The 21,840-nt window shown below is 41.3% G+C and overlaps 4 protein-coding genes across 5 annotated transcripts; 3 read left to right on the top strand and 1 right to left on the bottom strand.

Annotated features, from left to right (window-relative positions):
* Positions 1–183: 183 nt before the first annotated feature.
* Elys (AT hook containing transcription factor 1 homolog) lies at positions 184–6,726 on the top strand. Its single transcript, XM_068300469.1, is given in 9 exon segments — positions 184–466; positions 542–1,174; positions 1,234–1,538; positions 1,599–1,965; positions 2,031–2,221; positions 2,289–3,179; positions 3,243–3,928; positions 3,930–4,335; positions 4,400–6,726. Coding segments are annotated over 9 exon segments (5,799 nt in total). The 5' UTR covers positions 184–336; the 3' UTR covers positions 6,590–6,726.
* Positions 6,727–8,046: 1,320 nt separating this feature from the next.
* Positions 8,047–11,938, bottom strand: LOC137571901 (ras guanine nucleotide exchange factor E). Its single transcript, XM_068283595.1, is given in 4 exon segments — positions 8,047–9,248; positions 9,307–9,422; positions 9,424–10,419; positions 11,417–11,938. Coding segments are annotated over 3 exon segments (1,857 nt in total). The 5' UTR covers positions 10,218–10,419; positions 11,417–11,938; the 3' UTR covers positions 8,047–8,301.
* Positions 11,939–12,716: 778 nt separating this feature from the next.
* Positions 12,717–14,312, top strand: Ssu72 (Ssu72 CTD phosphatase). The gene is made up of 3 exons (XM_068302664.1): positions 12,717–13,028; positions 13,120–13,378; positions 13,451–14,312. The coding sequence occupies exons 1-3, from the start codon at positions 12,802–12,804 to the stop codon at positions 13,550–13,552; spliced, it is 588 nt and encodes a 195-aa protein (XP_068158765.1). The 5' UTR covers positions 12,717–12,801; the 3' UTR covers positions 13,553–14,312.
* A 371-nt stretch (positions 14,313–14,683) lies between these two features.
* Zw (glucose-6-phosphate 1-dehydrogenase Zw) lies at positions 14,684–19,101 on the top strand. 2 transcript variants are annotated; one of them, XM_068303253.1, is made up of 4 exons: positions 14,684–15,053; positions 17,046–17,158; positions 17,228–17,592; positions 17,661–19,101. In XM_068303253.1, exons 1-4 carry the CDS (start codon positions 15,035–15,037, stop codon positions 18,718–18,720), a joined length of 1,557 nt encoding a protein of 518 aa, XP_068159354.1. In that variant the 5' UTR covers positions 14,684–15,034; the 3' UTR covers positions 18,721–19,101. The 2 variants fall into 2 exon arrangements, with proteins under 2 accessions (XP_068159354.1, XP_068159355.1); XM_068303254.1 differs by lacking the exon at positions 14,684–15,053 and adding an exon at positions 16,686–16,862.
* Positions 19,102–21,840: the final 2,739 nt, after the last annotated feature.

Below are 21,840 nucleotides of genomic sequence, written 5' to 3'. Positions count from 1 at the left end.
CCATCAAGTGTATTGAAAATTGTTATTGATTGAAGGCGCCAAATCTACTTTGTTCCAATCCAAATTTACTTCGTTTTCTTTTAAATAAACAATATACGAGGTAATCGTGTAAAATTCAATTATCGAATTTTGCACATGGCTTGGAAAATTCACAACATAACCGTTTTCCAACACTAATCATCGATGACAACAACAACAACAGCCGGCACATGTATGTGTGCAAAATTAGTGCGCTTGTGTTGAAATGTCAGAATCAATTTAAAAACTAAGGGAAGAGTAGGTAGTTGATAATTGTTGTTAGCAATTTATAATAAAACTAGCAAGTGATCTTGCACAATGGAGTGGTTTGAGATTGAACTAAATGGCACACGCACTATAACATTTCCGGATCTTCCTGTTCGCTGGTTAGATGACGAAGATGCCGGCAACGATGGGGAATTATTGGAACAGGAAGGTGAACAAAGGGGTAAGTAATGTACTTTGTTTCATTTGCATTTTACTCTATTTACCTTGATATTTTTGGGCATTTCTTTGCGTTAAGCCTTCTTAACGGGCGGCATCATTTTTGGCGGCAAATGGGGTTGGCTAACCCGACGCTATGCATCAGATGCCACTTTGATTATATCCTGTTTGAAAACGGGCTACACCATTGCTCGTCACGTCTTTTGGACTGCACATCACAACGATGATCATAACGTCAATCGTTCAACGTGCAGCAGCATACGTTGTGTGGAGGAGCTCTATCCCAATCAGGACACCAAACAACCAACTATTCTGGCCATTTGCCTAGAGACATGGACTCGGGGCGATCGCATGAATACCATCAAGACGCATTTGGCAATATACTCTGTTAAATGGAATCAAGTGCTGCGTCGTATTTATCTCGATGGCTTCTTGTGCACCACATTAACTTTCCTTAGCCCAGAAATATGCTGGCGCACGAAAAGTTTTCCTCATTTTGATGGTTGCCTGGCAATTGGTACCGATGATGGTACAATATTCATAATGGATTTGAAATTTAAATATCTTTTGAGCAAACGACAATCAAATTCCCTTGGAAGTGCACCCAATGGGCAGATTCACCGGATTTGCAGTCAAAGTCAAAGATATATCATTGATTCAAATATGAAGCAGTGCGGCCGAAACGATTTGCATACGGCTGTGGAAATTAATGGTATAGTCGTCACTGTGAGGACGTGGTCCCAACAAATGTAATAATCTCTGTGTTTTCAGTTACAAGGAGCAGCATACGGTGTCTGGTGGTCATTGATTTAATTGATGGTTTCGCCGCTGGCCTTGAGAATGGACAAATAATTCTGTACGATCTGAAGGGACTGAAACTTCTAACCATCTTGCGTACAACAGAAGATTTAGGCAACCTATCGGTGGAGCGTATCTGTTGCGTTGTGCCACCAGATGATCCAAAACCGTGTTTCTATCTAAGTGCAATGTATCAGAGTGACGAGAGAATGTTGGCTTTGTTGCATGTCATTAGCTTTAGCCGCTCCAGATTCCAAAATGATCCTTTACACTTTGAGGTAAGCAATTCATATAATTGGTTCCTGAGTTTCTTAATAATTTGTTTGCATTTAATTTAGCAGTTCCAATCGAGTCACACTAGCGCTCGCATCCTGCTTGATGGTCCCTTTTGTACGGCAATTGATTGTTTCTCTACTTCAACAGCTGCAATTGCCGGTGACAATGGCACTTTGCTGCTTATCCTCTCCTGGTACTCGGAGCCAGAGGAGAAAAACAAACTGATACTGTTTGATATCAATCAGTGGTATAAAGACGAGATGCCCTATCTGATACGTTCAAGCGATAAACCCAATTGTCTGGCTGCCTTTGTGCTGAGTGAACGTAAACATATGGGATTTGGTTTACAACTGAAACCATCTAGCATTCTACATTTTGAAGCCTTAAACCGCTATGATGCTCATTCCTATCCCAATTCACTGACTTTTGGTAAGAATGATTTAAGAATTCATTGAAAATTTAAGGTGACTTACCTTGGATTTCTATTTCTGCAGATTGTTCTTTATTAAATATCAAGGGATTTCGTTATTATGCCCACAATGGTGCACAGAGTCGCTTTATTAACTGCCTGCGTCAGCAAAAGGCCACTTTGTTCCTGAATCCTCAAGTCTATCATGATGATATCATACGCCTGTGTCTTATGCCGCATTTCTCTGAGCTAAATCCAAATGCCACCTTTTCAAGGGTATGTTTAGACCACATAAATGCAGTTTTTTTTATTCTAATCTAATCTCTCTCTCTCTCACCTGAAGACCGCCATGCATGAAGAGATCTTGTCAGTAGCGTTGGAACACAAATGCTTAGCCCTGCTTTATGATTGCGCCCGGAGTTGGCTAGATGATAGTTTCCTATGCAACAAGGTCAGTCCGACAGAACTATCGCTGGCTACTCTAACCAATTGGATGGTAAAACAAGCAAACTGTATTAAAAAGCGTTGTCTTGAGCTATGTCAGGGCATATTCGATTACAACGGCTACGCCCTGGATGAGCGGGAAAGGAAAGAATTCCAAGTATTGTCCAGCCAGTTGAAAAACCTCGTGGAATTGCAAACATTTATAATCAAAAAGGGCAAGAGTTTGCTTTGGGAGTCGGTTCTGGATGAATATGAAGCGAATGCAAGAGCCCTAGAATTGGTCTATAATTATCAATGGCTGCTCTATTGGTTCATGCAGCGGGGCCTATTACCCGAAGGCAATCTAATGCAGCATACATCAGAGCAGAGTCAAAAAACGCAATTAATGCAACTGCAACGTGACTACGATGAGAGAAGAACACAAAGAAAGAAAGCAAATATGCCTCTATATATAGACACTTTGCTCCAGAGAAATGGTCTAGGTAATTGCATGAACGATATGCAATCATATCCGCCCACAACCATGAAGGCTCTCATGCAAATGATGCTCTCCACCGATGCCCAATTGGAGCAGAAGCATGAGGTTGTCTTGTATTTTTTAATGGATCTGGATAGGATCAACCAGGGATTAGTTGTAGAGATGGATCAAACAAAGCCACCACCGAGACAGCTGCACGAAAAGAAATTGTCAATGGTATTGAGCCAACAATTTCACATTTTCGTTAATCTGCGAGAAGAAGTGATTAAATCGGTGAAATCATTTTGGCATCTAGATCGTGCTGACTATTGGGTAAGTCAACTTGAGTTCAATTCAAATGTAGTAGTTAATTTTATGCTCTCATATGGTTTGCAGCAAGCGGTCGATGATCTGTACGATGGAATATCCACAATTCGTCACTATGAAGATTGGCAAATGCAATTGCTCATTGAAAATCTACTGACGGCTAATGCCAAGAGATTGGCCATGCGTTTGGTGGTTCGACCGCCAGGCCCTGTTAGCTTTCCGCTGTACCTTCGTGTTCTTTTGGCCAATGATCGCATATCCGAGGCTTTTCATTATGCCCGCCTCTATGACGATGATAAGGGACGTCCGTTGTTGGAACATTTCTTTCGATATTTCATTAGACTTGGTAAATTCAAAGTTTTGACCGAACTGTCGCTGCGCGAGGATGAGGAGCAGATAATCTACCGTTTGTTGCGCGAATCCAAGACCCGTAAAACGGACAGTGTTCACTTGATATTGTTACTCCAGAGATTCAAATACGTTGAGGCCGTCTCATTTATGGATGAGATAGCTGTCGAGCGGCAGCAGGCTGCCAATGAGTTATCTAATAATATATTATCAGCATTTAGATCGACCATGGCGCCCGTAACCCAATCTATAGCTGGAACATATTTGCAAATTCGCAATCGATTGGATGGTCGGGAAGTGGCATCAAATCAGTCACCTGATCCGTTTAGCTGCCAACTGGTTAAGCAGAGTGCATCCAGCGATATGGTCGGTGGCATCTTTCAGAGTTCTGCACTGAGTACTCATTGGGCCACCGCAGACTATGAGCTGGGGGGGGCAAGATGCACTCACTTGCCAGAATGTGCCATTTCTACGAAGTTCCCAACATCGAGGACATGGCCATAGCAATCAGCATCGTCGTCATGTAGTTCGCTCAGTTCCCTATCAGATAGTTTCGAAGCGTCAGCGCGAAAGACAGGATCTGGAGACATCAGCAAACCCAGCGGGCTACACAACGCAGCCCCGAAAGCGGCGACGATTGCTAGGCGAGCAGTTAATCACTGATCTCCAAGAATTCGTCAATCGAAAAAATTTGAGGGCCAAGCGGAGAATACAACTCATGGGCCGATGCTTGAACAATCTAGCGTGGAGCCTAGAGGAATCTTTAAGCGTTATCCAATTGCAGCATCGAACACAGAGCAGGCACCAGAAGAGCTGAATCGATCGGAGAGATCCCAAGAGTTTGTCAAGCAATCATCGAATGTGACTGAAAATGAAAAATTGCCTGGCAAATGTTTTTTTTCCCACCGCCAATCCCATTGGACGAGGCGGCGGCGGAGGTGGTGGTGGAGCAGACTGATGAGGATGAAACCGATGAGATCATTATGGAAATTCAGTCTCGAGGTGGGCCGGATGAGAGCGAAACGAGAAAAACTAGCACCAAAGATTTCTACTTTGCACCGCCCATTCCTTTGGATCCACCTGTTGTAAGGGTGGCACAGGAGGAGACGAAGATGGAGGAGGAACAAGATGAAATATTTGTAGAGTTTCAATCAAGTGGTGAGCCTCAACAACTCCCGGCTGGTCAAGCCGATTCCGAATCAAACGAGAGTGACGAGGAGTTCATGTCACCTTTGAATTCAGCAAATGTCTCATTGGTACGAGAGCCGGAACCGTTGCCCATGGCACCACCGACTGGACCACAACCACGTCATCCGCTATTGCACGGTCGAACTGAAAGTAGCAGTGGTTTCGGTAGTTTCTCAGCCACATCCATGCGTCTGGCACACACGGCCTCTTCTCGGGATTTCGTGCCAACCATTTGCTCATCGAAAATGGGGGAAACCACCACCTATATTAAGATCTCAGAACGGACGACCATTTGTGGCGAAATGCCGGAGATAACAGAGCCAAGTCAATTTTTAATGCCAACCAGTACCACCACCAACTTGGGTTGGTCCGTGCCAACCAGAGCCGGGCGATTGCAAGATATGCTAGACACTACCTTGGGCATGTCAAGCTATGATATAACAAGCATGGAGCAGCGTCAAGAAGAAGAGGGCGAGCCCAATGAACAAGAGGAGCCCATCCAAGAAATGGAAATGGAGGAGGATCAGCCAAGCGAAAGAGATTTTGATCGAGAGCAGGAGGAGAAAGAATACCAAGTTATGCAGCATGATGAGTACGAGGCGGATCAACAACAACAGCAAACCTTTGAGGTGGAGGACTCTCCTTACAATCATCCCTTTATAATGACTACTTCAGGAGAAGAGGTGGTGGGGGTGGATGCAGCCACTGTGGATCCCGCCATTCCTGGACCACCAATCAGCAACGAAGAGCTACTCTCCTCGCCCACCTTCAGTGTGAGCAGCGGACTATCCGACAATTCATCATCGGAAGTGCAACCGTTGGCTGCAAACCGCTTACAGGATGATCCGATGTATTCGATTGTTGTTGAGTCGACTGGTTCGATAACCACATCTCGTTCGGTAACCCACACACCGACCTCCTTCCTGCCCAGTGACACAAATGTCTCGCAGAATTCCAGCCCTCGAGCAGCACATGGCGCCGCTGGTAGTGGTCCAGGCGGCATAGGTGATGCTTCACCACGATCTCTATACCGGGCGAATAGCTTGGAAACTGTAGATGATTTGGACACCACCAAAGGCTCCCTGGACGAGGACGATGAGGAGCAGGTTGAGGATGAGGATGATTGTGTTATCGCCCTGGATGGTACTGAGGTTCGAGGTTACGTGCCGCGGCCACAACAGGCCGCTGGATGCTCTAGTGCTGAATTATTTGCATTCAAGGATGATGATGCGGCAGCCTTGGGATCTGCTAGACCAAACGCTTCGCTATCCCTGGGCGCCACGGCCAACAGTGATTCCGTAATTGCAGAAACTATCAATCTGGACACCGATGATGATGAACATATAAATAACGACATGACAGTTCTATCTAATAAGGTTATCCAACTAAACAGTAATGAATATGTTGCTATAGTTGACGAAAGGGATGATATCCAAGAAGGTGATTCGGTTTTTATAGTGTCTAGTCAGCCGCTGGAGGAGATTCAGCAAGAGGAAATGCAGGAAGAGGAAATGCAGGAAGAGGAAATGCAGGAAGAGGAAATGCAGGAAGAGGAGATGCAGGAAGAGGAGATGCAGGAAGAGGAGATGCAGGAAGAGGAGATGCAGGAAGAGGAGATGCAGGAAGGTGAGATGCAGGGAGAGGGAGATGCAAGGAGAGGAGATCCAGGAAGGTTATATACAGGAAGGGGGAGTACCAGGAAGGGGAGGACCAGGAAGGGGAGGACCAGGAAGGGGAGTACCAGGAAGGGGAGTACCAGGAAGAGGAGTACCAGGAAGAGGAGATCCAGGAAGAGGAGATACAGGAAGAGGACAATGAATCGATGGCCAGTCAGCAGGTCGGACAAAGCGAAGAAGAAGAACTTTTGTCCCATGAAATAGTGTCTCTAGTGGTGGATCCAGTGCTGGAGCGAATTGAGGAAGAAGACAATGAATCGATGACCAGTCAACAGCTCGGACAAAGCGAAGAAGAAGAAGTTTTGTCCCATGAAATAGTGTCTCTAGTAGTGGATCCAGTGCTGGAGCGAATTCAGGAAGAAGATGAAGAAGAAGATGAATTGCAAGAGATGCCTGAAGAAAATAAAAATGTTTGGGCATGGCACAGACCGGTTTCCGAAAGTGAGGATCCTCCACTTAAATTGGCTGTCTCTGAGGATGAAAGTGAGCCAACTTCATTCCCGTCCACTCCAATCCGTGTTCTTCGCTCTCATGACCGCAATCGTGTAGCCACACCGACAGTAGACGCGGGCGTGGGCGTTGGCTTAAGGCGTCTTAGGCAACGGCTACATAGTGATGATGTAAGCACAATCAGTCCAAGTCCACTGCAGTCGCCATCATCTAGTCGCCTTACTCGCGCCACATCGACGCCACCATCCTCCACCATATCTGGCTTAACGCCAAGCAGGCGTCTACGTCGTATATCGAGTCAAAAGCATCTGTTCGATGCCATCGATGAACAAAACAATTCCAGAGATTTCACCCAATCACCTGGGCCACAAACTCGTTCCCGTAGTCGCTTAAGCTTAGAAGCGGAACAAGCTCCGCCACCACCACAAGCATCAACAGCGGCGTTGTCTTCGTCGACATCATCCTACAAATCTCGTACAGCAAAACGTTCCAATTCTACAACTTCGAGACCGGTTATTCCCCCTTCAGCAGCAGCAGAAGCAGCAGCAGCAGTAGCAGCTCCAAAATATCGTCGCAAGTTGCGCAGCAGCAGCGAGCCGCCAACTTCCAACGTCTGGGAGGCCACTGCTAAGGCACCTATTAAAAGCAACCGAAAACAACGCAAGCCAAGCTCCACAGAGGAACCATCAGATCACGCCACACGTGACACCTTCGCGGCACTTGACGATCGGGCATCAACATCAAGACCAAACGCGCGAGTGCTTCGTGTTCGGAAATCGGAATCTGAAAGAGCTTCAACGCCACCCAACGCAGCGTCTACAGAAGAACTTAACGTCAACCCAACATCAAATGGTAAGAATTCGGATTTAACTTCAGAACCAAAACTAATGTTCGCCCTCTCTTTCTAGATCCTTCAGTAGATAATAATGAAGCCAGCGTGCCGCCCAAGAAACGCGGACGACCTAGAAATAAGATTGCATGATCATTTTAATGTGTTGTCTGCTCATATTCCACAACATTTAATTCAGTGTCCATGTCTCTTTGAGATCCATTTAGGTGGATCTGAAACTGCATCTCCGTTTCTTTTTCTTTACTTTCATATCGTTTTTCTTTCTCATCAAAGTTTGTTGTGGAAATAATCAAGTTGTTTGTGGTTTAACCCCGCAATTATTTCCTTCGGTTTTTTAAAGTGCCAGACAAATGTTCAAATGTTTCTGTTATATTTTGTATTTTCTTATAATTAAGCAGATAGAAAAGAAAAAAAGGAAAGAATAGTTCAGAGAGTGAGAAAGACAGAGAAAGATAATATGATGATATAAATATATACACATATGTACAACAGAATTTTTTGCTTAAGCATTAAGGCAAGAATTTCTATATTGGATGGATGGAACCCGGTGGTCGTTTGTCGTTTAAAAACTAAAAAAAAAATACTTATCAACTTATGTGGTCGGATGTGTCGTCGTCTAGACAAGCGTGGAGAGTTCATGTAAAGAGATATTCGTAATATTACTCATATCGAGAGTCGCTGGTATTCCCGGACTTATTGAACCACTCGGCTTTGGTGTGGGCGGTGTGGCAGTGGCTGTGCGTACCAAAAATGATGAATTGATGGCACCACCGCCATTTAGATTATTACTGCCCAAACACAGTAATGGATTGAAACTGCCATGCGAATGATTTGGCGACACGGGAGTCACAGAAATCGCTTGACCACCCACCGGATAATGTTGCTGCGGTCCATGTATAGGTATGGGGGATGTTGGCATTAGCGATGATGATGTTGCTGCTGGTGGGAGCGGTGGCGGCGATGATGGTACTTGAAATTGCATGTGTGGCACGGGGGACAATGGTAATTGTCCTGCTGTTAATAGAGACATATTTAACGGAACTACAAATGGTGGACCACCACCACCGCCAACACCACCGCCACCACCACTTCTATAGCTCATTGTTTTCTCCTTCTGCCATACAAAGACATTGTGAACCATGGCTCCGCCACAGAAGACAATGCCCAAACCGATCAGAATACTCGTTATTATCGCTGGCGTTGAATGAAAATGATTGAATGTATATAGAATGATGCCAGTTAAGAATACGGGTATGGATATAAAGAATCCACCCACTGCACATGTCCGACTGGCACTCGATTTCTCCAAATATTTATTCTCCCTGCCATCGAACATGGGAGAGCGTAGCTTGACAGCGAACAGGAACTGTATGGCGCAGACCAGTAAGCAGCATAGGTTTAAGGACAAGGAAAGGGCGCACAGTGCTAAGGTTACATCGTAGACAATGATGAAGTCCTCATTGCTAATTGTTGTTGTTCGCGTCGTGGCAAAGGCATCTTCGCGGCTATTCGGTGAGATCTTCAAAAGGAAGATCAATGATAGTAGCGCTAGTAATAAGGAAACTGCAAGTAAAAACAAAATTAATTTGCTATTTATTTGCTGGGTTGTTGTTGATTTTACCTAAGCATAATAGCCCCAAACTATTGAGGGCTTCACGTGGACTCGGACCATGTTTTTGGACCTTTTGCATCAGTGTGTTGCCAGTCAGATTATTGCAATTACTAAAATTGTGAGAGAATGTAGGAGGTGGTGGAGGGGAGAGGGAGCGGTTGTTGTTGCTGATGATGATGAAAATGTTGCTGGTATTGCTGTTGTTGTTGCTGCTGTGAATGCTGGTGAAGTGTTTGCTGCTGTTGCAGTTGGCTACTGGCTAAAATGTGCTGATTGGTATAGGTATGATGATGGATACTGCCATTTCCATTGCCATTGCCATTATTGCAATGACCATTGGGTGTTAAGGGCGTTAGGGGTGTTAGCAATGGTTTTAAGGGTGTTGTTGTTGTTGTTGTTATTGTTGATGGTGGTGTTATTGCTGCTGTTGTTGTCGTTGTTGTGGCAATATTTAATAACGTTCGTCCACCGCCATTATACAGGGTGCTGCAGGTGGATGCATTTAAAGCGGAAATATTGAGCGGTTGCGGCTGAGGCGGTCGCAGGTGAATATTGCGTGCGGTAGTTGCAACAGCAGCAGCAGCCGCCGCGGCGGCAGCAGCAGCAGCACTAGCAGGTGCGGGAATAGGTATGGGGGAAGTGCCCTTTGCTGAGGAGTTGACGGAACCGCCGTTAACTGTTGTTGTTGGTGTTACTGCTGTTGTGACCAGGGCACAGGGTGTATTATTGCCACTTCCATTGCTTCCATTGTGGTTGTTACTATTATTGTTATTGTTGGTAGTCGTTGTGGTGTTGTTATTGCCATTGACATTGGCGTTGGCGGCAGAGACGGCATTGGCAGTGGTGGTGGTGGTTGTGGTGGCTGTTCGTAGCAGCTGTCCATTGACAGCCACGGTCGCATTTGACGCGTGTTTTAACATGTCCTGTAGAAATACACTCCACCCCCTCGTCACTCACACTCGCTCTCGCTCTCGGTCTCGTTCTCACTCCTTCTATCTTTCACGCACCTGTATAAATGTTTGTAAGTATATGTGAGTGTTCGTGTGTGTGTTTTGGGTTGAGATCGAAATCCTCTCTCTGAGTTCACATATTTGGGAGACAGTTGAGAGTTTGCCAGTGGAACTGAAATGTCAGAAATTTGAAAAAAGGCCTTTGTAAATCATTTTTATAAAACTGAATGTTTTGCCAATAACTTGTTATTAAACGGAACTTGGTCCGTTTGCAAGAATAAAAAAAGATTGAAACAGGATTTGTTTTGTTCTAAAGCTGAATGTTGTAAAGATCAACTAGTTTTTAAGATAAATACATATATTAAATACAATCAATAATTGATAATGGTTTATTTATGTACATACATACATACATACATATGTGTTCCGAGTTTCGTCTTATGATGGAATATGGATCAGCTGTTGATCAGCTGCTTCATGGACTATGTCAAAAAATCTATCTTACGGATCTCTGAGATTCAAAATTAATTTAACATTTGAAATTTTACTGGTTGGTAACTTTCATTTTACATGTTGTATGTGCATCATGTGCACTTTCCCATAATTTTGATATGCATTTATTGAGCAATTAAGTGGAAGATAAAAGGAAAAGCACAACATGAAAGAAGAGAACACAATATTAATGCATATGGATGTATGTATGTATGTACATAAGTCGCACGGTCAGCTTGAAATAGAAATTGCATTAAAGTGCCTTGAAGCACGTTTGCTATCCAGCTATAATGGGTCTGAAGAGGTTTATAACGGTCCTCCTCTTCCTCCTACATACATATATACATATGTATGTATGTATCTATGTATGTATGTACACACATATGTACATGCTGCTACATGCAACTGATGCATTTGCAAAAATTACAGAGGTTCCCACTAGGCGGCAAACGTCATCCACCCTTGGCACATTAACTGGAAATTGTGTAATTATTACTTTTGTTTTGTTGTCGATTTGTTTTGACTTTAATGCTGATCAATGCATTTTTTTTACTGGTTTTTCGGTCCATTTTTCCCTTTCCTTGCACCACAAGCACTTTTACACACAGACACACACACATTCAAAAAAACGAAATTATCAAAAACAATTTTGTTTTTGTGTTGTAAAACAAGTTTACCTTTTAGTTAACAATTTGTTGATGTTTTTTAATTTACGTTTTTGGCCCGATGACATTTACATAATGATGATTTTTTTAGTTAATTGAATTTGGCATTTGCATTGATTGCTTGAGAATGGGAAGCAGTTATAATGTAGTAAACGCGAGTAAAACGTGACCACAAATCCGATGATGTTGGTGGGCGAGATGACGCGGACAAGTGAACGGTACCGATCGCTAGTGGCTAGTGACCAGTGGACAATGATGCGCGATCTTAGGTGACAAAACTACGACTATCAGTCGCAGTCCAAGTACAAGTCCGAGTCCGAATCCATAGCCAAGAGTCCGCATCAGCCGCTGACTTTGCCTTCTTTGCCGTTGAAGTTGCCGTTTGCCGTTGATTCTAGCCGCAGGGGCCGAGGCCGAGCGAGCGATGATGGTAGCTATTCGCACAACCAGTTAACAAGTGAACGGGCGGCCTCTTTCCCTCTCTTCTTCTTGTTCTCTCTATCACACACACACACAAACAGTTCAAGAATGAGCCATGAAACACAGCAACAAAAACCAAGTGACGCCGTCAAGAGCTACTGTGGGCCAAAAATGTACAAATAAACAATAATTTTAGATGAGTAAGTATAAGTCTTAAATATGTCCAGTTAGTTATAGTATTGATGCCACTGTGCAGCTAACCTGATCAAAACTCTCACACATACACACACACAGACAGGTAAAAGGTAAAAAATAGCAGCAGCAATATCGAAAAACCACCAACAACAGCAGAAGCTACAACAACAGCAACGTCGTCTTTAACTTGTTAAGCCGCATTCCATGTTTTTCAGTCTCTGGAATGGAAGGCGGGAGCACTGGCGCTCCGGCACTTCGCTCTTTTGCATTTAGATTGGATGTGGATGTGCTGCTGCGGCTCTCTGCATACCACGCATTCTCATGGAACCTGATCTGCCGCCTATTATTTTCAAACGTTCATTCATAAACCCCATTCCCCTCGCTTGATCACTCTCTGTTTATCTCAGTCTAACTCTCTTTCTCTCTCTCTCTCTCTGTCTAGCTTTACCCCTCTTTCTCACTATATACCTGAGAAATATGTAAATTAATAAAAATTTTTGGCCGTTATAGGTTAACATTTGAAAATCACAGCGTTGCCACTACTGTATAAAATAAGGCAGCCAGATACGGTCGTATAGATGAACGTGGTTGTAGTGATGACACGTAAGTGTACTGGGAACCCTGTTACAAATGTGGGCGGCCAAATATTTATCGATAGTTTATAAGCGAAAATATTCAAGTTGGATGAGCGATTATTCAGTACGGCGAATTCGCAATTGCTTTTTATTTGTTATTAAGTTGCACTGTCACTTCACTGCCAAAGAATATAATAATTTATAATTATGACTGATCCAAGTAAATTCTCCGTTGCCGTTGTGTGTTCCTCGAACATGAATCGCTCAATGGAAGCCCACAATTTCCTGGCCAAGAAGGGCTACAGTGTTCGGTCCTATGGTACCGGCGAGCGGGTCAGACTGCCCGGTGTAGCTATAGATAAACCAAATGTCTATGAATTTGGCACCAGCTACGAGGATATCTACCGGGATCTTGAAGCCAAGGATAAGGAGTTGTAAGTGTGACTGCCTTGGCATTATGTCTTTTAGCAATTCTAGAATGTACTATGCAATATCACATTTACATTTCATTGCATTCATTTTTAGCTACACACAGAACGGCCTGCTGCATATGCTCGACCGCAATCGTCGGATTAAAAAATGTCCTGAACGTTTTCAGGAGACCAAAGAGCAATTTGATATTATTGTCACTGTGGAGGAGCGTGTTTATGATCTAGTGGTGCTTCATATGGAATCAATGGACTCTGTGGATAATCGGCCCGTGCATGTACTAAATGTTGATGTCGTAGATAATGCGGAGGATGCGTTGATGGGGGCGTTTCTTATAACAGATATGATTAATTTAGTAAGTTAAATCGTTTCTATCAAAAGACCATCAATTATAATATGAATACATTTATCTATTCCCTTTTTGCAGATGGTCAAATCTAATGATTTAGATAATGATATTGATGAAATGATACAGGAATTCGAGGAACGTCGCAATCGTGTCATTCTTCATTCAGTCCTTTTTTACTGACCTTGACCTGTCATCCCAAATCCTGCCTGGAAAAAACGGCGACAAATGAAATTGCAACTTGTAAATAGATGAGAAGAAAGAAGGGTAACACACTATCTGACCCAAACACACACATACACACACACCAATGGCTACATACATTATAAATGTACATCATATATATTTATATGTATGTATACAAATCGAATTTGCAAATTATGAATGTACAGTATAGAGACTTCATTTGTTCAATTTATATGAAGTTACTCTCTGTGTATGTATGTATGTATGTATGTACGCGCATATACATATATATATATAGATATATTACTGCATATGTATATATATGTGCCGGCAATGTCTAGTCCAAATTAGCTTCACATTTGTTTTCTTCACTTCCATCTGATTTTTAAATTTTGATATTGTCTTATTATTGTTCCTTTTGTTGTGTGGCAACCCTGGCTGGCTAACGATCCGCCCTCCGCCACCCTCACCCTCTTCTTTTTGTGGAGTCACATACCAACACACATGTTTACAGTAAGTTTGCATATGTATGTTTGTTATGGGAGTGTGTGTTTGTGTAGAGAGCCGGCTAATTTTGGCAGGAGCGGAATTGCCCGCTGGTTGGGCTTTGACTTAAATTAATACTGATTGTGTTTACTTATATTATTCGTTTTATCTAATTAATTACCTAGATTGGGTGGCCAACTTGTTTCTATTTTATACAATGTAATTATTACATCTAATTATATGCCTAGATTGGGTGGCCAACTTGTTTCTATCTTATACGATGTAATTATTTAGTGTAAATCAGAAAACCACTTGTAGGCTGTGCGCGGTAAGTTAAAAAAAAAAAAAAAAAAAAAAAAAAATGGAAACGAAATAAACAAAAAGTAAATCAAATGTAAAAAATGCTGGGCTCATACTTAAACAGATGCTAAAAATTATCCTATCATCCTCGACCCAAGCTTTTGAAATGCCCTCACTACGCTCCTGTCTTGATCGTACTCATACTGGTTGGTTACAAAGCGTCCGCTGCTGCTGCTGCCAATGCTAAGTATGTATTTGTTGTTGCTGCTGCTGCTCTTGTAGGTTGTTGTTATTATTTTCTCTTTTCATTGGATTTGGGGCTTCATGCACGCTTTGTGCGGTCAACCTGGCCGCAGTCACACTGCGATCGTGCTAAGCTTCATTACGGAATTTTTTGTTTGTTCCCTTTATTGTAAAACAGAAAACTCCAAAACGAGTAACTTAAGAAATAACAAAACGCAGTACGCACCGAACGTTGTTAGTACGAGAAGAAACCAAGTAAACTTTACGTTTACCTAAAATAAAATTGCAGTGTTTAGTTATTGTTGCTGCTTAACAAAACAATTCAGCATAGTCGGTAGCAGCAATCTTTGCGAAATTCCAAACAATATCCAAAAAAAAAGACGTTTTTGAAACGTTTACTGCTTAACTACAAAAAAAATTAAAAACGACATAAAACAAAACTTTACAGAGATGGCAACTCAGAAAGATGGTAAGTTGACAGCTGCTGCTGCGGGGGTGTGTGTGGTGAGAGTGGCATATAACGGGAATTGACTTTCATTGACCACTGGCAGAGAGCGGGCCGATCGTAGCGCCCTTCAAATGTGTTCTTCTTTGGCTAGAGGGTCACCTACAAAACTCTTATCACAAATAACACAACTCACACAGCCAACAACAATGAAAATACACCACCGCAATGATTCAATCTTACCGCCTCACTCCGTCAATTATCTACCGATGACGTTAAGTTGTTGTTATTGTACTCATTGTTGTTGTTGTTGTTTTTGTTGTTGCTGGCTCCTCAAGATTAGTTGAGAAGAGCGAAGGAGGAGGAAGAAGAAGGCATAGCAATAACCTTTGCGAGTTATACTACATACATATACACATACATACATATGTATGTATGAATGTGACTACAACAAAAACACTAGCTAACAAAGTTAATGACATTGAAACAGAAACAGAAACATTGAAACACAAATCATTTGTACACGTAAATAATTAGCACAAATGCGTGTTAGTTCCATGTATGCGTGCGTTTGTTTATGTGTGTGTGTGTGGAATTACTTTCTAAATCCATTCAGAAACAAAATTATTTTTAATAATTTATTCCAAATAAATTATTTTAGATCCCAGGTATAAATAAAACCTTGCCTCGCCACTCACTCGCTTGCATTTTTATTGACTCCATCCAATTGGCAGTTTTTCAATCTCTCAATTTTTAGCTTTAAATGAAACAACTTCCTCACATTTTGACTCTATGTCAATGTCACAATTCGTGACTTCGCTTTCAATTTTTTTTTTTTTTTTTTTTTTTCGATTTTCAGTTTCTCATGCATATAATTGTGCTCAATCATTGAAGAAAAGTACATATTTAATTTAGTTTAGTTATATACAAATATAAAATATAAATAAAGTTTACTTACAAAATACAAACAGTAAATAGAAAGATCTTTTGGAGTCCTATTTGTCGCTCCATGGCGGCTGTAGCTGTCAAATGAATGACATACGACGCCATTTGCAAAAATTATGATATTTCACCTCTAGTAAATAATGTGGCATCCTTTCTGGATCCTTAAAAGTTAATAGAAACTTCTAGTTACATTATTTAACTTTGATATTCTGTCAAGCAGACAGTTTTATTTACAATTAAACTAAAATAGTTTAGAAATCAAACTCTTGATTGTTTAAATTTGGTAATTAACAAAACTTTCACTTTCTGTCAATTTTCTTTGACATTAGATTAATGACTGAACTTTGCCGACTATTAATTTGTTGTTCGAACTTCGTAGATTTTAATTTTTGAAAACACAATCATTATTACCGATTATAACCTAATATTACATTTTCGTCATGATGACAAGCCAAAACAGAAAATAATGTTTTGGAGAAATTGCAAGATGTTTTCGAATAGTCATATCAGACGCGCCAAGTGAATAAGCTGCTTGTTAAAACCCTAAAACAGTCGATAGATGATCGATAGATAAGTAGTTACAGCTTGCTAGTTCTCAAAACGTTCAGATAGTTTTGATAGATATCTATCTATTTATCTATCTCGTAACTTTACCTGGTTGTACTTTGTTCGGTCAATTTTGTAGTCGTTGTAGTCATCGTTGCTGCTTAGACAATTCAAAGTCAAAGCCAAGTCAAGCGCAGCTGTTCATTACGTTTATTGCAATCGCATCGAAAGATACAACAAGCGAGAGGGAGAGATCTTGTGGTGACCTCTAAGAAAACGGTCAAATCTTGGCTTGGCTCACGAAACTTTGATTAGACACACACACACGCACATCAGATAACTGTGAGTGTCAAAAAAGCTGGATCTTATCGATAGCTTATCAATTTCGTAAAGTTTTGCAGAGTCAAGAATTTTCGTTTCCTTGTACTTACTATATAAGGTCAGACGAAGGCCAACAATTTTGCACTTCTAAACAGGCACTCAAAGAAGTTGTGTGTAATAATTATTACTTTTTGTTGTCCATAGATCATACAGCCCTGGATTTAATCATCAAATCCCTCAAGTCCCCCACCATGGTATGTGAGGGGACACATTTCGATGGCAAGATACCCCATACATTTGTGATATTCGGTGCTTCGGTAAGTGTCAATTAGAAGGACAATTCATTGCAAATGACAATTGCTTATTGATCGAATAAAAACTCTTAGGGAGATCTGGCCAAAAAGAAAATTTATCCCACTCTCTGGTGGCTTTATCGCGACGATCTCTTGCCCAAGCCAACAAAATTCTGCGGCTATGCTCGTTCCAAGCTATCCATTGAGAAGCTAAAGGAGAATTGTAAACAATATATGAAACTCCAACCGTATGAACAGGGCAAATATGATCAGTTCTGGGCACTCAATGAATATGTCGCTGGTAGCTACGATGGACGAACTGGGTTTGAGCTACTCAATCAACAGCTGGAGATTATGGAGAACAAAAATAGAGCGAATCGAATTTTCTACTTAGCCCTACCACCGAGTGTTTTCCATGAGGTCACGTCCAATGTCAAGGAGATTTGCATGTCGGTTTGGTATGTAAACTTGGAGTAAATTGCTTAAGTTGAGCCTTTTCTAATTTTTGATTTCGATTTCTTTTTAGTGGCTGGAATCGTATAATTGTGGAAAAGCCTTTCGGTCGGGACGATGTCACATCCAAGGAGTTGAGTGATCATTTGGCTGGTTTATTCGATGAGGAGCAACTGTATCGCATTGATCATTATCTGGGCAAGGAAATGGTTCAGAATCTAATGACGATACGATTTGGCAATAAGATCTTAAGCTCAACATGGAATCGCGAGAATATTGCCTCCGTGCAGATAACCTTTAAGGAGCCATTCGGAACTCAGGGTCGGGGTGGTTACTTCGATGAGTTCGGCATCATACGCGATGTGATGCAGAATCATTTGCTGCAAATACTCTCGCTGGTGGCCATGGAGAAGCCAGTTACCTGTCATCCCGATGATATACGCGACGAGAAGGTCAAAGTGCTAAAGAGCATTGAGACCCTGAAATTGGATGATATGGTTCTTGGTCAATATGTTGGCAATCCAGAGGGTCGCACCGAGGATGAGCGTACTGGTTACTTAGATGATCCGACTGTTGACAATGATTCAACCACACCAACGTATGCTCTGGCTGTGCTTAAGATCAACAACGAACGCTGGCAGGGTGTACCCTTCATTTTGCGTTGCGGCAAAGCGCTAAACGAGCGCAAGGCTGAGGTTCGTATTCAATATCAGGATGTGCCCGGTGACATATTCGAGGGTAGCAGCAAGCGTAATGAGCTTGTCATTCGTGTCCAACCGGGCGAGGCTTTGTACTTCAAAATGATGACCAAGAGTCCTGGCATTACATTCGATATTGAGGAAACCGAATTGGATCTTACCTATGAGCATCGCTACAAGGATTCCTATTTGCCCGATGCCTATGAGCGTCTCATACTGGATGTCTTCTGCGGCTCCCAAATGCACTTCGTTCGTTCCGACGAGTTGCGCGAGGCTTGGCGGATATTCACGCCCATTTTGCATCGCATTGAGAAGGAGCACATCAAACCGATTGCCTATCAGTATGGATCGCGTGGACCCAAGGAGGCCGATCGCAAGTGCGAGGCCAGCAACTTCCTATACTCCGGCTCATACAAATGGCATGGCGGCAAATGAGCGAGTTGTAGCAATAATTACGGATCGGATAGATTGAATAAGTTGTTGAGGATCGGTTTAGTACATGGGAGCACATGATAATTGTGATTTTGTTTATATTGAAAGGCTTTAAGGATAATGAAAGAGACCCAGCTGAAATCCAGACGTTTAACACCAATAACTGTTGACTACCTTTTGATTTTAGTTACTTTCATTTATTTGGGCTTTTTCTAAGTTTACTTAGTAGTTACAATTACTTTTGATCATTATATTGTAATTTTTTTCCTTGTTTTTTTTTCTATTAATTTTGTTTTACTCTACTTTAATTTTTTGATTTTGTACAAATTAATTTTGTATTAAATACATATATGGGAATTTTTTTTTCTATACCCCACATTTAAATTAGAATTGATGTAATTAAACATTTTTGTTTCTAGGGTATTCAGACGTCTTCCTCAAAGTTGCTTAATTAATTCATTAGACCTCTCAGTGAAAATAAGATTAACTTTTTATGAATTTCAACAAAAAGAAGCCATTTAATATTTTATATCATACATTGTCAGTTATCCTGAATGAAGATTTTAACGATTTTATCTAGGACTAGTTGCTAAAACCTTGCATCGTTTGTAAAATTACAAAATGTGATAGAAAAAACAAATTTTTGTGTCACTTTTTGATACGCACTAAAACCAGTTTTATTTTTGACATTTAGAAAACTGTCAAAAAGACTGAATTTCTTACTAACTTCTGTCTATTTTTGGGTTTACCAACTAAATCGTATTTAAATTTAAAATCGCTTTATATACAAGCAATTATTATAGGGTCTTTCAGTAGCTTAGCTCTCGGCTGAAATCATTAAAGTTTATACAAAAAATATATATATATATGTAGGTATACTATATATGTATGTATGTACATACATACGTACTAGTATTTATGTATTTTGTGCAAAAGGGACAGCTTAACCAGCTGTCAATGTTCTCAGATTAATGCGAGCATGCGGAAATGGGAAAAAATAGTTATTCACTAACTAAGTAACCCACTCACACACATAAACACACATACATAAAGTACCTACATACATATGTAAGTTTTGTTGTCTATATGATAAGATAAGCCCCTCTCATAGGTAGATAGATTGACATTGCTAGGCAATTTCGAATGGAAGCCAGTACCAACATAAATATAATACGGACTAGTGACATTTGGATTACCAATTCTTGAATATCCTTGGACCAGGAAGCACAGCCAAAAAATCTTAACTCGTCCTGTTGCCCCGTCTCCTTAGGCTTTTTTGGTACTCTGCTCAGCTGTGGCATTTTGGCACGCCAGCAATTTATTGAAATTCCTTTTGCTGGAAAAAAAGTGAAAAAGAGAAACACACACACACACACAGGAAGAAAGCATAAGAAAAAAATAAAAAGAGACCAGGAAAAGCCAATGTGTGCCACGAGAGCCACAAGAGCCGGAATGTCAAAGTCACTTTCATTATCGGACAAGAAAAAAATACATACATATGTATGTATGAGTTTCGGTACACCGACTTTGAAGTATCCTGTAAGGACTTGAGGCACTTCAAAAAAAGAAAAAAGAACGAAGGAGGATATAATAATAATCGTTGCTTTGTGTTTCTCGACCTACTCGAAAGGATGAATGCTTTGAGACTGAAAGAAGCTCTTTACTCTTTAGCAAAGGATATTTGGATTTGAAAAGGATATTCGGATATCCTGTTAATTGGAGTTCTAATTCAGTTGGTTGATGTACACAAAAAACAAAATAAAGTTGAGATATCAACTATTCTTTAATTATTGATTTGATGTCAATTACCTTTTCCAACACTATTCAACATGATGACGTTAGAGAACAAAAGTTTCTGTTGAACTTCAAACGAAATCAAAGGAAAACTAAACAAGAGGTAATAGGATGACTCAAGAGGCACAATTACTTTATGATAATTGAGAGATGGAACGCATATACTCTTCCTCACACAGTGTTAGAGGGTATAAAGAAGAAGGTAGGTACGGAGTTTTGCAAAGAGTGGAACTGAAAGCGAGAGAGCGAGAGAGAGAGTGAAGGGAAACAAAACAAAGACAAAACAAAATAAAACGGTACAAAGCCACAATAAGAACGAGGACCATTAACGGCTGACAACAACAACAACAGCTACAAACACATAAGCGCCGTTGCAGGAGGAGACAGAAGAGCATAATGCCAGGCAAGAGAGAGGAAAGCGTAACGGAAAGAATTTCTTGATTAAGTTATAGGAATGTGGGTTCACGACAGGCAGACTGACAAAAACGCCATGGAATGAAACACAAGAGAGAGAGAGAGAGAGGGAGTGGGTGTGGAAGAGAACGGAGCAACCGGCATGAATGTCGCGCCATTGTCTGTCTCTGACATTTCATTTGTGCTTCATTCCTCCGTGTATGTATGTGTGCGTGTGTGTGTGTGTTTCTCTCTGTTCCAGCTACAAGCACCAACGTCCAAGCATCACTGGCAAAGGAAGAGCCAGCAAGTTTCAAGTCAATAAAGCATACTGATTAATGTCAATTTGCTGCCAATGTTGTTGTTGTTATTATTATTTCTAGTTGTTGTTGTTTTTGGGTCCTTTACATAAATTATGCATAAAACGCAAAACATTTTTACAAAACGCCCAATGAAATATACATATCTCCCGCCATTCCACGTTTTTTTCTTCCAAAAACTGGCAAATGTCACTGCCCCTCCTTACTTTGACTCACTTCCCCCACTGCCATTCACTTCATCAACTTCAAGCTCCATAGCCTTCGCATTATATACACCGGAATCTGTGGATCGTCTGACAGGCAGCAAGGAGATTGAGATACTTTAGTGAGTCAGTGCGGCATTTAAGCTGTTTTAAGTCGCTTAACGCACAGACAAACCAACTCAAACATTCACACACACACACACACACGCACAGTAAGATCGAATTACATATAGACATACCCTTGCATAGGACACACACACACACGCTCACACAAAGCAAAACACAAAAGAAGGACATCGAGATACCAATGTCCTTTTTATACTTCATATTCAATAGGTCACCTTTTAGGTTAGGTTACGTTGTTTCCAATGAAAATAGGCCTAACGTTAGCAAAAATATTGTATTTCTGTTTT

Source organism: Drosophila tropicalis, unplaced genomic scaffold, assembly GCF_018151085.1.
Source record: "Drosophila tropicalis isolate 14030-0801.00 unplaced genomic scaffold, ASM1815108v1 contig_158, whole genome shotgun sequence".
Classification (NCBI taxonomy): Eukaryota; Metazoa; Arthropoda; class Insecta; order Diptera; family Drosophilidae; genus Drosophila; species Drosophila tropicalis.
Note: the sequence above shows the minus strand (reverse complement) of the source record. Positions and strands in the feature narration are given on the sequence as shown.

Coding starts and splice junctions, on each gene's coding strand:
- Zw (XM_068303253.1), top strand. Junction 17,159..17,227: donor TTGTGATATTCGGTGCTTCG/GTAAGTGTCAAT, acceptor AAAAACTCTTAG/GGAGATCTGGCCAAAAAGAA. Junction 17,593..17,660: donor GAGATTTGCATGTCGGTTTG/GTATGTAAACTT, acceptor ATTTCTTTTTAG/TGGCTGGAATCGTATAATTG.
- Ssu72 (XM_068302664.1), top strand. CDS start 12,802: ATGACTGATCCAAGTAAATTCTCCGTTGCCGTTGTGTGTTCCTCGAAC. Junction 13,029..13,119: donor GAAGCCAAGGATAAGGAGTT/GTAAGTGTGACT, acceptor ATTCATTTTTAG/CTACACACAGAACGGCCTGC. Junction 13,379..13,450: donor TAACAGATATGATTAATTTA/GTAAGTTAAATC, acceptor CCCTTTTTGCAG/ATGGTCAAATCTAATGATTT.